Consider the following 18362-nt stretch of genomic DNA (forward strand, 5'->3'; position numbering starts at 1 on the left):
AGTCAGCTGAGGGCACCTTGTATACTGAGGAAAGGAAGCATTTTGCCTGTTGGTAACATGATTACACTAAGGGGATTTTCTTCAAATAAAATAGAATGAATAAAAGAAGAAGAAGAAGAAAGCAGACGGAAACCTATGAGCTGCTATGGGCTATATCAGCCAAAATTGGGGATATAATTTATTTTTGAAAAGCTGTCAGAACTACCATGTATCTGACAATCTCATCCCTAAAGATTAGCTTTCTAGCCTAGCAGAACTTATCTAGAATTTTAATCAATATTTTCCCAAAGATCTCAAAGTAATTTTAAAAATTGTATTGATGTCTTTCATTTTTGTTCTCATTTCTCAATATAGTGCTAGCAAATTGATATTTTCCCAAAACAAAGAAAAAATAATTAAGCAAATCCTAAACAATACAATAGCGTACACAACATTGTGTGCCTGTTGTCCTCCACTCTCTACTGTGAAGAGAGAGAGGTATATTTCATCATCTGATCCCCAGGACTGAGATTGGTTGTTACAATTAATCAAAGTTTGGCTGCCTTTCAGAGTTATTTTAATTTCATTAATGCAATCATGGTGCATATCATTCCAATCTCCTTGCTTGTTTATCAACATACAGCTGTTCAGTCTACATAAGGGTTCTATATTTCTCTCTTCTCGTATTCATTGTTCCTTATAGTATTGCATTAAATTCTTATATTAGTGCAGCCTTTACCTCTCTGAAGAGCATCTATTTATTCTTGGTTAATTTTTTTTTTGCTATAATAAAAAGTGCTGCTGTGGGTATTTTGATTTATGTGAAGACTTTCTGACTTTCTCAAAGCAATTTACATAAATTCTCACAGTCTCTTTGGGAACTAAGTTGATGGAAGATTGTTACATTTTAGCCATGACACTCAGAAAGGAAATAGCTTCTACCTTTATGATTATAAAGTGTATTCGAGGAGCTAGAAATGGTTAAGTATTCGTTTCCATTTTAATCGTGATAAATTTGCTAACTCCAAATTTGCCTAATCTGGAAAACCAAAGAGTAATCTGAATTATTATTCAGAATGTTACATTTTGAAATATTCCTATATTGGTTTTCAACTTGCTTGAACCTTTTGTCTTCGAGTTCCAGGTTTATTTTCAATGATGGTGTGTAAAGAATCAAACAGATATGTATCATTTTCCCCCAATTAATATTAATAAATCTTCAAGATAGAAAAATAATCCAATCAAGTCTGAAGTTCCTTGGAGTATAATGTGAGAACAACTTACCAGGGAGACCCAACTATTTTTTTTTCTTTCGATGTCTGTCTCTCTATTTCTCTGCTCTGATGATCTAATCAATATTTTCTGCCCCAGAATTCAATATTCTTCAGCTTCACAAACCCCCTAAAGTCTGCATTTAATTTCAAAGAAAATCATGCTCCATGTGACAGGCATTTACTTTTCAGCATCTGTATCAGAAGGTTTCATCAACTTTTAATGAGAACTGCTGAATAATTTTTATCAGTAGCACAGACCATGGTTGCTAGGAGTTTGTCATATCAAACTGGAATGACGTGAAAAGAACATAGACATGGCCTATAATAAATCTAGATAAGCAGATTTATTTATGTGTGTGAATCAATGAATGCTTAATCTACATGATGCTATAAATCTGCTCCATCCTTTGAGAGAGGTAAATGTCCTTAAAGAAAAGTGTTGAGGAAATCTTGTCCAGAGGTGATCAACAGGAGACCCTCAGGTCATAGTCAAGCTTCTAAGAGTCACATAAAGGCAAAATAGTTGGCTTTGGAGCCAAAGAATCTTAGACCGACTATCCAGATCTCCTTGGACAAGCCACATTTAATTTCTCTGACACTAAGCTTTGTTAGTATATACTTCAGCAAGTCATTTAAATTCTTTGGGTCTCAACATGTGATCTCTAAGGTATTTTTTTTGGTACTTGATACTAGCATATGTGACCTTTGAAGTTAGCATTAAGAAAAAATATGGCATTAAAAATTATACTGATACTGGTATTGAAAGTGATAATATGTCCTTTGAAAGGTCTGAGATGATTATAGAATGTGGAGATGTATGAATAATGTAAACATGTGTCTTTTTTTGTCTAACATAACAAGACAACCTTAAATTTTGGGTGGGAAAAAGAACAAAGATTGTGACTCTTTGTTGATGACATTAGTGTATTCTGGCTCCTGTCCTTGACCAAATTAACCAACTTTAATCTATTCTCTCTCTTTAAGTAAAACAGCATCTGTACCAGCGCTGAGGGAAAATCTATTGTCTTATTCCTACTCAATATTTAAAAATAACAGTTGTTTGAATAAACATGGGAAGGGAAAATTAACAAAATCTCAAATTGTCCTTGACTTTTTTATGGGGAAGAACACTAAGAATTCTCTTTTCTTCCATAACCATACCTTGCCAATAAAACATCCCTTTTCTTTCCCCCTTTTTGTCATGCTCCATTTTCCCAAACTCAAAGAGAAGACAATTATAACCTTCATATCCATCTTCAGTTAGAAGAGGGAATTTTTCCCCTTGGGCAAGCAGAGGAATAGAGACCAACTATATGTACTAAGTATTTACACTATGCCCAATAAAATACACACAAGAAAGAGATGATGGGGCAACCAGATAGCCCAATGGATAGAACACTGGTCCTAGAGTCAGGAGGACTTGAGGTCAAATATAACCTCAGATGCTTGCCAACTTTGTGACTCACCTGGGCAAGCTATTAATTTTGAATGCCTCCCCAAAAAAATAAAGAAAAAGAAAGATTTTTGTCTTAGAATCAGCAAAGACCTGAGTTTAAATTTTGCTTTTAATACTTACTAGCTGCATGACCTTAGATGCGTCACTTAATCTGGGTCTCAGCTTCCTCACCATTCCTTAGATTCAACACCTTTTTCACATACTCAACAATCCAGCTATACAGTCCCATTTGGGACACTTTCTTTCACAGGACACTTGTCCTCCTTCAATCCTGGAATTCTCTCCCTCTCTACTTCACTTCTTCCAAAACCTCCCTTCCTACAAGACTCAGCTCCAATTATCTCCTTCTTCAGAAATATTTACTAGTATACCCCCATCTGTAGCACCTTTAAAGTATAAAATACTCCATTACAAAGGGAAATGAGAAGGGAAGGATGAAGACAAAAAGATGGACTTAGGAATAAATAGATGAGTAATAGAAAAGGATTTTTAGCACTGATTAAAAGGCATAGAAAATACATGAACATTTGTATTTGTTTTTAAATACTTAGAAATACAACAATAAGCTTCAACTCTTTCAACAACCTATAATCATATTAAAACAAAATGAAAACAGAAAACAAAGTTTTTTCTTTATCTAATCATTTTATTTTTGGTGGAAAAATGGAAACTGGCTAACCATCTAAACCTTTATAATAACTCATATTTTTTTAAAGATCCTTCTAGTGTTACTTTTTTCTCAGTTAACTAATACCAGTTTCCTTAATCTCTCCTTATAACTCCATTGAGCAACTCTCCTCTGAACCCTCTCCAAGTTTTTTGCATCCTTTTCAAGTCATTGAGCTGTGAATTAGGCAAAATATCTTATAAGTAACTGACCAAAACTGAATATTGCCATCTGTTTATTTTATTACACCAGTGAATAAAAAGATATTTCCATCAGGAAAAATTCTTCTATTTGGAGAAGAATTAATTCTTTTGCTTCAACCTAGAATATGGATAGTCCAATCCAGTCAAGTCAAACCAACAATTTATTATCCTCCAAAAAAGTAATCCCTACTCTCAAGGACCTCACTGTTTAATGGGGTGGATGACTTGAAATTGACTTTGTGCAAACAAGTTATACACAGGACTAATTGTCTTATGTAGATATATACAGGATTAATTGTCTCATTTACAGATATATACAGGATCAATGGTCTCAGAGGGAAGGCACTAAGATTAAGGAGGACTAGGAAAGGTTTCCTTTGGAAGGTTACTTGAGTCTTGAAGAAAGCCAGAAGGCAGAGATGAGGAGGCAGAGTGTTCTAGATTAAGGGACAGCCAGTTAAAAATCATCAAAATTGAAATATGGACTATCTTGAGAGAAAATTCAGGGAGGTCAGGGTAATTAGATTACAAAGTACATGGAGGGAAATGAGGTATTAAAAACATATATATATACACACACACTCACAAAACAGAACAAAACAAAAACTGGAAGGGTAGGGAAGGCTTACTAATGTGGAGAGATTTAAAAGACAAACAGGATTTTGTATTTGATTCTGGAGGCAAAAGGGAACAGTTGTAGTTTATTGAATGGGAGGTGCTTGGTCAGTTCTGTGTTTTAGGACAGATTTAGGAAGATTGATTTGACATCTGAGAAGAGAATAGAGTGGATTGGGCAAGAGTTGAGCTAGGAACACCAACCAGCAAATTTTAGTCATGGCCTAGGTGATGAGGACTTGTACCAGGATTAGGCACCAGGATGGTGATTATGTTAGAAAAGAGAAAAGGATTATTCAAGAGATATTTTGATGGTAGTAGCAATAATAGCCCTTGGCAACTGAATGGATATAGTGTGTGACAGTGAGTAGTAAAAAAATGACAACTAGTAATGAGCCTTTGTCAGCTAGATAGAACACTGGCTAGACTCAGGAAGATTCATCTTCAAGAGTTCAAGTCTAGTTTCAGATAATTGCCAGTTGTGTGAGCCTGGGCTAGTCACTCATCCCCAGTTGCCTCAGTTTCCCCATCTGTAAAATGAACTGGAGAAAGAAATGGCAAGACATGACATTATCTTTGCCAATAAAACCCCAAATGGAATCATAGAGTGTTAGACATATTTGAAAAAAACTGAACAATTTTGGGTTTAGAAATATATTTATTAATAATAATACTTTGGTCATATCAGTTAATTTATCTAAGCCTTCTGTAAAATGAAGGGTTTGCCCTAAATGACCTCTAAAACTCTATGATCTGATTCTTATTTGAACTAATAGTGTCACCTCCTCTTTATTTGCATATAGCATAGAAAATACGTTATCAGTTTTTCTCAGGGTCTCATTCAGGTTGACATGTGGTCCTGGCTTAACAGCTAGGTCATGTTTTTCTTGAAACTAGCTACTTATTGTCTCCTTTCATTATAGATCAATGAACCCATGCTGGGCAGCAACACCCAATGATCATGCAAAGATATAGTAACTATGACACTCTAGTCCTTCAAGTCACCAAGACATCATCGTTCACCATAGTAATAGCACCCTGTTAACTCCAGAGAGTTACTTCTATTCTTGACTTTCTTAAAGCTTGCCCCCTAGAAAATTTTTATTTATCAAAAGAAAAAAATTTAATAAGGATGGACTTCATCTTGTTCTTTCCAAAATTTATTTGCTTGACAATTATTTTGGACTTAACAATGAATCTTTTTGTGGCCAGACTTGGGAGTTCAAATCTGGCCTCAAACACTCACTAATTGTATGACTCTGAGCAAGTCACTTAACCCTGTTTGCCTCAGTTTCCTCATCTGTAAGGTGAGCCGAGAAAGAAATGGCCAACCGCACTATCATCTTTGTTGAGAAACCCCAAGTCACAGATGTGACTGAAATTACTGGATGCTGATGAAGACAAAAGATGAAGAGAAACTGATGAAAGAAGTTCAGGCTTTTAAAAATGAAGAGATGATCCTAAAAGAAACTGAATGATAACCAGAGCTCCTGTGTCTAATACTGCACATAGATCCCCTAGTTATATTCTTACAATGGGTTCACCATAGACAGTAAGTTCACAAAAGCAGTGGCTATAGCATTAATCATTTAGGCAAATGCAAACAAAACTCATAGACAACAGATTTTGAAGTCAATTGGAAGAGTTGTTTTGAGAAACCACAAAAAGATTCATTGTTAAGTCCAAAATAATTGTCAAGCAAATAAATTTTGGAAAGAACAAGATGAAGTCCATCCTTATTAAATTTTTTTTCTTTTGATAAATAAAAACAAGTAGGATAGGGGAGTTATGATATATCTTAGGGGATAGATGAAATAGGTAATGGTCTAAACTAAATGAAAGAGTCACAATCCAGAATCCATTTGAGAGGATAGTGCAAGGCAGAGAGATTAGTGAAGATGAGAAAATGAGAATAAGTTAAAGATGTTATGAGTATCTGGGGTAGAATGACTTTTTCTGTTTTCTTCAGCTGGTCTTCAACTGGTACCTGTGACCCCCAAGGCATTGTAGTATAGTGAATAGAGAGCTTGCTACAAAGTTTGTTTTCAAATTTCTCCTCTGTCACATACTGTATGTATAATCCTGAACGAATCATTTATCCCTTCAATGTTGGAAATATCTCTATTAAGACCAAAACTTGTGGAGAAGTTATCAATCCTCATTTCTTAATCTGGGAATCTCATCTCTCTACCAATCAAATTACAGATTTATTTCCTATCTTCTGTAAAGTCTGTTTCAAGGAACATGGATCTTGGAGTAACAACATGGAGATAAATGATATGCCAATGAGAGAATGAGTGGAAATAGGCTGGTATATCAATGATACAGCCTCAAACTCAAGATATAAATCCCAGCTCATCTAGCCCTATTAATTCTTCTGAATGTCAGCCATTTGTTGCCACCTCTCATCTCTACCTGGATATCTTAGCAGATATCAAATGGAATTTGCAATCCCTCGCCCACCTTCAACATTAAACAAACCAGACCTTCGTCAAAATTTCCCCATTTTGTGGGGTAGGGAAGATTTCACCAATCCTTCCAAACACTTCACCTCAGCTCAGAATGAGCCCTGAGTCTTCACTCTCCATTGTAAATTATTACTTCCACAATTTTGCTTTTACTCCATCTCTCCCTACTCACAAATTGGCCACCCTCATACATGCCCTCATCACCCCTTTCCCTGTGCTACTTTGATGGCCTCTTCAATGGTTTCCCTGTTTCAGTTCTATCCTTTCTCTAATTCTATCCTTTCTCTAATCCATCTTCATCTTTGCTGCCAAAATCACCTTCCTAAAGCACAGGATTGATCATATAACTTTCCTGGTCAAAAAACTTCAAGGGGTCTCTACCGCTCCTAGGATCTAACATTTCTCAATCTAACATTTCAATTCCCCACAATTGGCTTTCTTCCCCTTCATATGCCAGACTTAATTCATGTTACCCCCTTCACAGACTGTATGTTCCAGCCAACATAAAGTTCATCGCCAATTCCCTTGAAATAGGTATTTCATTTTCTCTTCGTGTCTCTTTGTATAGGCTTTTTTCTATGCCTGAAATGAGCTCTTTCTTCATCAATTCCCTTCAGAATCCTGATCTTCCTTGAAGGCCCTCTCTGACCTCCCTTCAGTTCTTTGTGACCTCTCCCTCTTCAAATTATCTTTGATTTATTTCACTATGTACATGCTATGTCTCCTGCCCTCTATGCTCCTTGAGGGCAAGAAATATTTTTTATCCTAGTTTTATCTGCCACAGTAAACCAGTCTTTAGTATGAGATGTGATTTGTGTTCTCATCATTGTGGATGTTCCCCTCAATTATGGAAGTCATGAAGCATTGATATCTCTTCCTCCCAGGTAATTCTTGGCTACATCCTCCCATCAGCTATCATTTTGTGAGCATGCCCTCAGACCCTTGTATAGCATTTTATAATTGCTGAGACTCGTTCTGGTGCTTCTATTGGTACTAGGTGGTGCAGTGGATAGAGCCCTCAACCTAATTAGGAAGACCAGAGTTTAAATCCTGCCTCACACACTTACTAGCTATATGACCATGGGCAAGACATTTAACCTTAGTGTGCTTCAGAGTTGTTAACTATAAAATGGGGATAATAATAGCCCCTTTCCCAAAAGAAATATTGTAAGGATCAAATGAGATAATATTTGTAAGGGGCTTAGCACATAATAGGTGCTTAATAAATACGTATTCCCTCTTCCTTTCCCTGTACCAGAAATATACCTCTCAGAATGGGATACAAAATTAGAGAGGACTCAGAGAATTCGGGGATCCTCCTTACTGAGTCTTTGTGGGAGGTCTGACAGCTGGGAAATTGGACCCAATGCTTCCGTCTTTAAAATGTGTATTTGATAGGGATTAAGTTATATATGTGGCAGAGAAAACTGTCACTATCAGTGTTGTTTTTAGATCCCAGAGAGCTAAGAGAGAAGAGAAACTATGAACTCAAGTTGAACGTAGTAAAAACATTATTACTATGCCAAAGTAATACTAATTATAATCACTCTTGTGAAATGCTTATGATGCAATTTGATTCAACACATCTTTCTTTAGCAGCTGTTATAGGAAAGACACTGGACTGGGCATGAAGGGACATACAAAATTAAGAAACACATTTTCATTGCTGTAGAGAGTTAAGAACTACAAGGATAAAATAGAGACACAAATAATTCCAAAGAAAATTGGAAGATTAATAGAAGAGAGAATGCTGGGTTTAGAGTCAGATAACTTAGATTTCTCCTGTTTGACCTTGGGTTATAAGACATTTGCCATATCTGGTCCTTATTTACTTCATTTGCATAATTAAGAGATGATATTGGATCAGGGTTCCTTAATGTGTGATCCATGGACCTTTGGATAGATTTCAGAGGAATCCATGATAATATGGGGAAAATGACATTTACTTTCACTAACCTTTAACTGAAATTTATCATTTCCTCCAATTATTTAAAAACAACGTACATATGGGATTTACCAAAGTACCAAAGGGGTCCATGACACAATAAAAAATTAAAAACCCTGGAAGAAGAGATTTCTCAGGAGTTTTTCTTTTCAGTTCAGTTTAATTTCTGAAATGTTACCTACAACAATCTGAAAAGTACCTCTAAGACCCTAGCAAAGTGCTACGTGAGGTAAGGAGAAAAGTTAAATTCTGACCAACTGGATCAGAGTGCCATTTTATGAACATAAGGACAGGGAGGGCTTTAGGAAGAGGACATTCTGGATGCAGACAAAGTGTGCAAAGTCTCAGAGGAGGTAAAGCACAGCAATTTGAACAGGTGTGAGTGAATTTGATCAGTTTGGCTAGAACAAAAAGTGCCTGCAGCAAGACTGGGGCAAGGTTATGCTGGAAGGGCATGGTGGTACCAAATTTTAAAGGGCCTTGAAATCCATACTTGTAAGCTTGGGTTTTACCTGGTAAGCAGTAGTAAGAGTATGGATTATCACTTCCCCCTCTCCATCAACTCACCTTATAGCCCATCCAAGGCTTAGTGAACCATTTTGATGTAGATTTGATGCAGATGTAATTCTAGCTTCTCTCTGTTTATTATTTTCAATTGAGCCTGATATAGAGTGTATATAGATATTTGCATTTTGTCTCCCTCATTAGAAAGAATAGATCAACTCCATGAGACCTTTGGCATTAATATTCTATGATTTCCAGCCATGGAATAATTTTGGGCAGATGTCCATGATGAAATATCTGCATTAAACTACTCTCATATGGATCAGAACAGATATTATCCTGGAGTGAGAAGAAAAAGCAGAGAGACCTTGGCAATTGTCTAGACAAGATATCCTAAGTCTTGTACAAGGCTGGTAACGAGGGAAGTGAAAAAGAGAAAACAGATATGAGACCTTATGAAGTCAGAACACACAGGATTTGGTAATATTTAGATCAGTAAATGAGAGAGAAAGACAGTCAAATTCAAAGTCAGGTTTTAAATATCCATGTAAATGGACAAAGGAAGAAAAAAATTTTTCTTGAATTATATTGATTTTGAAGTCCCAAGTATGACATCCAAGTGAAAGATCCTGGAGTTTGTTGATACTGAAAATTTGAAATATAAGAGAAAGGTCAGTGTTGAAGATTTTAGAGGCATCTGCACAGAGTCTATTTACTGTTGAATCTATGGGAAAGGATGATATTATCAGGAGAAATGAAATAGAAAAGAAGAGGCTGGGAAAGAGCTTTGAGAAACAATATTTATTTTTAATTCTATCCAACACAATAACTTTTATATACATCATTAAATATGTTCAATCAATAGCATTTTAAGTTTTATTTAGTTAAAAACACTAAAAGGTTTGCATATACTTTATAATTTATTGCTCATTAAGTCAGGTCCCAACCTTAAAACATTAAGAACAATAGTGTGTGTCATCCATTTACATATTTGTTGGGAATTGAATGTCTTTGGATGCTATGAAGAGAAATACTCTCATTGCCTCAGAGTACTTATTTGTTAGCATTATGCTTTTGTTTGCTTTCCTGGGATATTGTAAGAATTAAACATTTAACATTTCTTACTACCTATTCCATCTATCCAATTTTACTTTCAGGTTTTAAGTAGCTATCTAAGGTTCATAGTGCTTTTCTAAAACCATAGCTCACAAGCTCCGACCTATGTATTTATTTTTAATAGTCAGCCAGAAGACATAATTATTTCAGCACAAAGATGTATACTGAGGTAGTAATCTATGAACAATAAAAACAAAACATATACATAAATATACTCGAAGAGAGATATGAATGTGGGTAACTAATGCTACTGCTACTGCAGAGTCCGAATGTCCTTGTCCCTTATCATGATGTCCTCATGCTCCCTGGCCAATCCATACACTAAAAACCAAGCTTTAGAGCAGTACAAATAATCTGAGAGAAATGGGTGGATGTCAGAAGATACAGTATATTTGCTATCTCTTAGTTTTTTTTTTCCCCCCTTAGGCCATATTGGCTTGTTTTCAGGAAATTATGCTATCTTTTCAGTGACTCATACCTTACTTCATGGCTCAATAGAATGATAGAATAGGATAAAAATTGTCATAAAGGTGATAGGGGTTTATTGGTAAGTTATTCTGTTTAACGTAGAAACTATAATAGGCCACAAAATACACAAACACAAAAGAAAATTATATTTTTAAATGTCAAGACACATTTACTGAACAAGCAGTAGCCATGGTGAGCATCCTAATACCCTCAGACCTGAAAGTAATTTAATACTTTAAAAGTTTCCTCAGAAAAGGTGATTTTTATAGACATTTTATGGAGTAAAATATAATTTTATAAGTATTTTTGCTTTTTTTTTTCTTTTATGTTTGACATTCCTTAAAAAAGAGCCAAAAAAGAGAAGAATTTACAGAATAAAACTCTTTGAAAAGTAGCTGAATATATATTTCTGGCAAACCTTCATCGTGTGTAGTCTTCTAACTTTAAAAAAAGTTGAGCTGTCATTTTGAATTATATATAATTCCATTTTTGAGTAGATCAATTTTTTTCTCATGGTAGGTAGCTCTTTTAGATCACGACTTTTGTGGCTTAAAACTTTGTCAGTCTATGGCCAATCTGGTGACAAATATCTTCCCCATTTTTAAAATGTATTTCCCTCATCCCCTCTGCCTCTTAAAATTCAGATTTCTAAAAAGATTTGGCTCAAACACCATCCCCTAGATGAGTTCTTTCCACACACACAAACACACACACACACACACACACACACACACACACACACACACCACACACACATTTTGCATATATTTTGATTTCTTCTTTTTTTGAGTATGATATTTTTCTTGAATTAACTGGAAATATTTGGCCCAAGAGAAGGTTAGGGGAAAGGGATGGTGACTATAGCTGTCTTCAAGTGTTAGAAGGATCATCATGTGGAAGAATTTGAAGGGGAAATTTTTAAATTTCTTGGGGTGGAGTAAAATTCTATTGTGATAATTAAGACTATCCAAACACAAAATATAAGCAATGAGTTTCCCTTCACTTGAAGTCATTAAATAAAAGCTGGATAAGCACTCAGCAGAGATATTATGGATATGTTTCTCGGTCATATGTAGAATAAACTAACTGGTCTCCGAAGTGACACAACTCTAAAATCCTGGCAATCTGTGATAACTCTACTATCTACATATGAGAGTATAAAATTCAGTTTCTTTAAATTCTTAATGACAAAGTAGTCCAATTTGAAGAATTGAGGGCATATCTTGAGATTCTGAAGAATTATCAAAAAATTGATCTATTAGATTTATTTTGGTTCAAGGGATTATTCTCTTTAGACTTGACTTCTCTCATCTTCTATATTCTTCCCTGATGCCTAATCTTATCTTTTTAAGCCTATTTAACCTATGACATACTCCCCTGTATAACCTCCACTGTGGAGAGCATGACAAAAATTGATATTCTTTGAAGGAGGGTACTGTCTTTTCTAAAATTTGTTTCTGTCCAAGCATCTAACACAAGTACACTATATGTAATCAATGAATTTTTGTTACAGGTAAATTTGGATATAAATCTATGAAGTGAAGTATTAAGAAGTGCTTCCTTTGTTTATTTTTGTTTATTTGTTTCCACCTCACTTCCTTGGAGAGGAAAAAGAAGGCACTTGAAAACTGAATGTATATTTATTAGCATCCCAGCCTATGTATGATAGTTTAAATGAACCCATTAATTATTTGAAGTTTCATTTATAGACAAAGACTGACCATTTATAGAACCCTAATCTTTGAAATATCATTTAACAGAGACTGCCATAGAGAACAGAAGACTGGATTCAGAAAAGAAAACCAAGTTCAAATTCTATCTCCAACATTTCTTAGCTGTATGACGTTGGATAAGTCTCTTAAAATCTCTAAACCTCATCTATAAAGTAGAGACAATAGCATTTGCTTCCCAGGATTTTTATAAGAATAAATAGAGATTTTATATATCAAGTGATTTGCAAATTTTAAGATAGCATTGTTCATATAAACCATCCAAATAACAATTGACTGGCCCACCCCAAACTATTCCCTGGATATTCTTGATACTGATAATCTATAGTAGCTAAAAGATGATGTATCCTATTAAGTTGAAGGGAAAGAAGAGCAAATATCAAAACCAATCAACAATTATTAAATGCTTTCTATATGCAAGCCATTCTAGGCTTTGGAGTTATAAAGACCAAAAATGAAATATCTGCTCAAAAAGAACTATTTTCCTAAAGTCATAGTTTTAGACTAGAAAAGACCAGAAAATAAAAGCTCATCTATCCTGACCTCTCTATTTTTAATAGATGAGGGAACAGAAGCCACAAGAGATTAAGTGACTAACCAACAGCAAATGACAAGATCAGGCTTTCAAACCAGGTCCCCTGACTCTAATCCATTCCTCTCTCCATGACACTGAGATGCCTCCCAAAATTATTGCAATTTTTAGCATTAGCATTATGGAAATTTTAACACCCTCCAATGGCTTATCAAGCAGATTACGGGGACTCAGGCTGGGTGAAACAAGAAAATCGGAGCTAATTCTTGTGTCTTTGAATTTCAGGAATAGTGGCTGTCCTTTTTTGTGGAGTCACACAAGCCCATTATACCTACAACAATCTGTCGTCAGATTCCAAAATGAGAACAAAACAGGTAAAGGAAAAGATTATGACTGTTTTTGCCTCTTTTCTTAATGTGAGGATTGTATAGTGATTCTGTCAGTAGACCTTGAAGGAATTTCATTAGAGAGAAGAAAGCTTAAGCCTTCATTATGGGCAGAATATTTATAGAGATTGTTCCTATCCCTTCCCATCCTCCCTTCCCCAGACACCCCTGGCCAGGAAAACCATTAGCAATTCTCTTGGTTAAAAAAAATAGTTATAATAGTCTCTCCCTCCTGAGAGACCTCAAATGTAGAATGTCAGTCTTAAAGATGAAAGACACAGAGTTGCTAATAATTCAGAGTCACTTACATCTAAAAGCACATAAAGCTTATGAGATTGGATATTTCTAAGAAAGAAAAAGAAGAGAATTGGGGAGGCTGTTGGGCTTTTAAGGGTGTGTTTTATGCTTTAACCTCATTGAACATGCAAGTCTGTACAACGCTACTGACCTGTCAATGGTCACAAAAGACAGGATGTAGTTTTTGCATACAGCCAACCCTATCTATTAGGTTTTTCTTCCTTCTGTGATATAGAGTTCCTTGACAGCAGACAGGATATCATATCAAAACTTGCAATCTAAAGAATATCTCCTGAACTATGGAACAGGATTCACCACTGGACTGGGAAGGTTCACTTGTGACATTGGATATGAGATTAAAAGTACTAGAGTCAAATTCTTTATTAGCTAGTGTGACTTCTTGCAAATCACTTAGCCTCTTCATGCCTCAGTTTCCCCATCTTTAAAATTAGAGGGTTGGACTAAGTGACCTTTAAAGATCATTGCAGTTCTAAGTCTATGATGCTGTAAAATGTCCAAGCTCGCTACAGAGAGAGTAAGTCAGATGACACTGTGGTACCTTCCCAATTTTATATTACCTGACTTTCCTCTCAGACCACTCTGGGCATATAATGTCTTCAATCAAATGAAAAATAGCCCCTCCCTCTTCAAGGTCCAAGGACTGTAGCATATACCTTCTGGCTTCAGGCTTCATATACTCCACAGGGGAGACAATATGTACTGACTGAGAACAAAAATCTGTAATAAGGTCCTTGTACTCTCGGGAGCCAGTAATAAGATTACAGTACTTGTGTTAATTTTCCTAAGACTTTGAAAAGCAAATGTCCTTTTTCTGACATTGTTGGATTCTTTGAGATTTTGCATTCTGGAAAGTTCGGACCCTGTTTAGGGACTTGTACTTCTAAGTCTTGCTATGTAGACTATTATACCGAACTTCAAAGGCATCTTGTCTCAGGGCTAGACAGCAGTCCTGCACCTTGGGGAGGCACAGCTGATATCAGTGCCCCCCAACCTTCTGTTCTCTCTCTCTCCCTCTGAATAGTTTGACAAAAGATATTTGCCCAGCTGCCAGCTTTCACTTTTAAAGAACTCTCCTTTAAGAGATAATTTTCCAAATTCATTTTCTAATATCATTTACACCTCCTGTTTCCTTTTTCACTTCCTTCTTTCCTCCCTTCCTCCCTTCATTTCTATCTTCCTTCCTTCTTTCCTTTCTTATTTCCACTTTTTCTTTCTTACTTCCTCCCTCTCCTTCTTTCCCACCTTCCTATTCTTTCTCTCTCCATCCCTTACTCTTTCCTTCCTTGTACTTCTTCTTTTCTTTGTCTTTCCTGCACTTTCTTTCTTTCCTTCTTTCCTTCCTCCTTTCCTCCTAATCATCCTTTTTCCTTTCTTCCTCCTTGTTTTCCTTTTTCTCTTCCTCCTTTCCTTGTATTTTTCTCTGTTTCAGTTATAGGACTCTCCTTTCTGTTTTCTTTATCTTTAGCATACATAATTATGTTATATAAATTGATAGTATAATATCTAGCATCTAGCCTTTGAAGTAATTCGTTTTAATTTAGTTTTGTTTTAAGTGCCCCTAAAATGATGCTAGATAGAGCATTGGTCTGGAATCAGGCAGACCAGTTCAAATCTGATCTCAGATCCTTACTAGCTGTGTGACACTGGGCACTTTACCCAATTTGCCTCAATTTCCTCATCTGTAAAATGAGTTGGAAACAGAACAGGCAAAGATACTGGTTTAATTTAAATGGGGTTACAAAGAGTCAGACACAACTAAGAACAACAAAACAACAGAACATGATGCTACAGAAGAGACAAAGATAAATATGACACAATCCTTCCTCTCAAAGATTTTTGTGCTCTCTTTATAAAATTTACAAGTCTATTGCTGTTCATTTACAAATTCTGGGGAGTCTAACATTTGGTTTTATTTTACATGAGAGTGGATGATGTTCTTTAAAATTCTAATATGAAAAATATATCATAAAATGATATACACTAATAATGATAGTTTCATTGCATTCTGGCACATTATATTAATTTCCACTTGATGAATGTTATGCATAAGACATATGCCTAATGTAATTCTTAAATAGTGGTATAAATATCCAGAATAGCCGAGTTTCTTGCATCATCTTTCCTGGTGTAAGTATGTTCACCTTGCTGATTTGCACAGCACTTTTTGTATTACAGCTTTCAGCATTACTCTTTAATTCTTAATAAAAAAAGGCATGTAATATCTCAGGCATCAGTTCTGATGTTATAGTCTAATCTAGCCAACAATAGCCAGTTTCCCTGACTTCCAAGAAATGAGATCAAAGATACCTCTTTAAAAAGTTAGAATTGGCTTGTTTTCCCCTAATTATACTTCATTTGCCAAGATTTCTCTCACTTTTCTGCTTCCTTTGATTCAAAGTACCTTTAAAAATATGGTATTAAAATGCCTGAATTTGTGAATGATTGCAAAGTGTTTAAATTTCTTCTTAGCTAAGCTGGAGATTTTTTTTTCCAGTGAAACTCATTAAATTGTATAAAGGACATTTAGTAGTTCAGCTAATAAGTGTTCTCTTTTAAATGCTAATGGGACTAGCACTCACACATCAAGGCAAGAACACATTGTACTCTGTCCTCAGCAAGAATTATTATCTCTCCCACCTTTCATCAAGAATTCTTCTTCCATAGCCAACTTGTGTCATGGTGGGGACCGTGGTTGACCATTACTTTTCTCTGGAAATTTTTTTCCTGTATTCATAGTTAAAATGTGCTTTCTCAAATAAGTTTATGTTACAATTTAATTGCACATCTGTAACATTTTGCCATCATAATACATAATTATCCTAATAGTCTTTGCTAAGTGAGTCACCTAAATGTGGACTGGAAATTGCTGTTTAGTCATTTTTGAGTCATGTTCAACTTCTTTATGACCCCATTTGGGGTTTTCTTGGCAAAGATACTGTACTAGTTTGCCATTCCTTTCTCTAGATCATTTCACAGATGAGGAAACTGAGGCAAACATGATTAAGTGACTTGCCCAGGATCACACAGCTAGTAAGTGTCTGAGGCTAGATTTGAATTAGGAAGATGAGTCCAGCTGACTCCAGTCCCAGCTCTATCCACTGTGCCACCTAGCTGCCCTATTTCCATATAGAAATTTCTGATAAAAAAATATATCAAGTTCAGTTTGTTAAGTAATTCTTATATGCAGGACATCATACTGAGGAAAAGATATGATTTAGGAGTGATTGTGTCTCTCCCCTCCCCCAAACTTCATTGAATCCTTATTATCATTAGGTTAAATGCCTGATATTTAAATCTTCATACTCTGGATCCAGCCATACTTATTTCCCATTACTTCTATTTGTGCACCCTTGTGAGGCAATCAAACTAGCCTTTTGGCTATTCCATTCATTGAACAACCCCATCCCATCTCTCATTTCTCTGCCTTTGTAAAAGCTGTCCACTATACCTCGAATGCATTCCCTACTACCCTATTACTATCTCATAATCACTTCTTACTATCATTGACTCACTTCAAAAAAATGCAAAAAAAAAAAAAAGAATAATAAATTTGGAATTGGAGAACTTGGATTCAAATTACATCTATAGTGCTTACTGCCTGAATAACTTTGACCAAGTAAGTTAACTTCCCTGGGACTCAGTTTCCTCATTAATATAATGAAAGAGTTGAACTAGCTGGTTGCTCATTTCCCTTCTAGGTCAGACTCTATGATCCACTGATCCACGCCCTCTCCAGTTATATGACAGTCCTCAAAATGCCATGTATTTACTTATCATTTTTTAATATTTCAGTAAAACTTAAGCTACTTGACATTTTTATCTTGTCTTTGTAAAGACATGTCCCAAAAGTTAACAAGAAATATGAACAATGGGTGAAGCAGTTTTATTTAGATGAATTGGAATGATGCATGAAACTAGATTGAGGTATATAGCCAGATGGTGCAATGGATAAAATGCTGGGCATGGAGTCAAGACCTGAATTCAAATTTGTCCTCAGACACTTAATAGCTATGTGACCTTGGGCAAATACTTAATCTTTATTTGCCTCAATTTCTTCAACTATGAAATGAAGATATTAATAACACCTATGTTCCATGTTTATCATGAGCATCAAATAAGAATTTTTAAAAGGAAAATAGAGTAGTGGTCACATATTAGACAATACATAATTGGTAGCTAACATTATTGTTTTCCATGAGTATTTATTCTTCCTGCTGCTTCAATTATGTTATCTCTTCCTTGCAAATCCTGTTGTCCTTTTTAAGATTCAACTATTTACCATTCTTCTAGTGATATATTATTTAATTGGCAAAATAAAGTGAGAGAAATGAGATGTTTCCCATATGTAAAGTTTTCAGATAACTGAAGATTATTTACTTAAATACCAAAACTTTAAACTGTTTTTGTTGCAATTATTCTATCATAATATTTTTTTAGGAAATGGAAGCAAATTTTCCATCCCACCATTTTGAGGTTGAGATCATAGAATGATATAGATCAAGGACTAGAAAGGACCTTAGAGATAATTAAATCCAAACCTCTGATTTTACAGATGAGGAAACGGAGGCCCTTATAATGTGAGGATTCTTTCTCAATATGCTGCAAATAGGAATTTGCAGAACCAAGAATGAAATTTGATATGACTTTCAGTGCTCTTTCCACTATACCACAATGGCTCTAAGAAATCCAGATAATTTTTTC

At 35.3% G+C, this 18362-nt stretch overlaps 1 protein-coding gene across 1 annotated transcript in view; it reads left to right on the top strand.

The window, feature by feature from the left end:
* Positions 1-18362, top strand: part of SLC9A9 (solute carrier family 9 member A9) — a 719994-nt gene that overhangs the window by 357470 nt on the left and 344162 nt on the right. The window contains exon 9 of the mRNA XM_051983329.1: positions 13243-13331. Within this exon, the coding sequence (XP_051839289.1) occupies positions 13243-13331 (89 nt within the window). The remainder of the gene's footprint in view (positions 1-13242; positions 13332-18362) is intronic.

Source organism: Antechinus flavipes, chromosome 3 (assembly GCF_016432865.1).
Source record: "Antechinus flavipes isolate AdamAnt ecotype Samford, QLD, Australia chromosome 3, AdamAnt_v2, whole genome shotgun sequence".
In the NCBI taxonomy this organism is placed as follows: domain Eukaryota; kingdom Metazoa; phylum Chordata; class Mammalia; order Dasyuromorphia; family Dasyuridae; genus Antechinus; species Antechinus flavipes.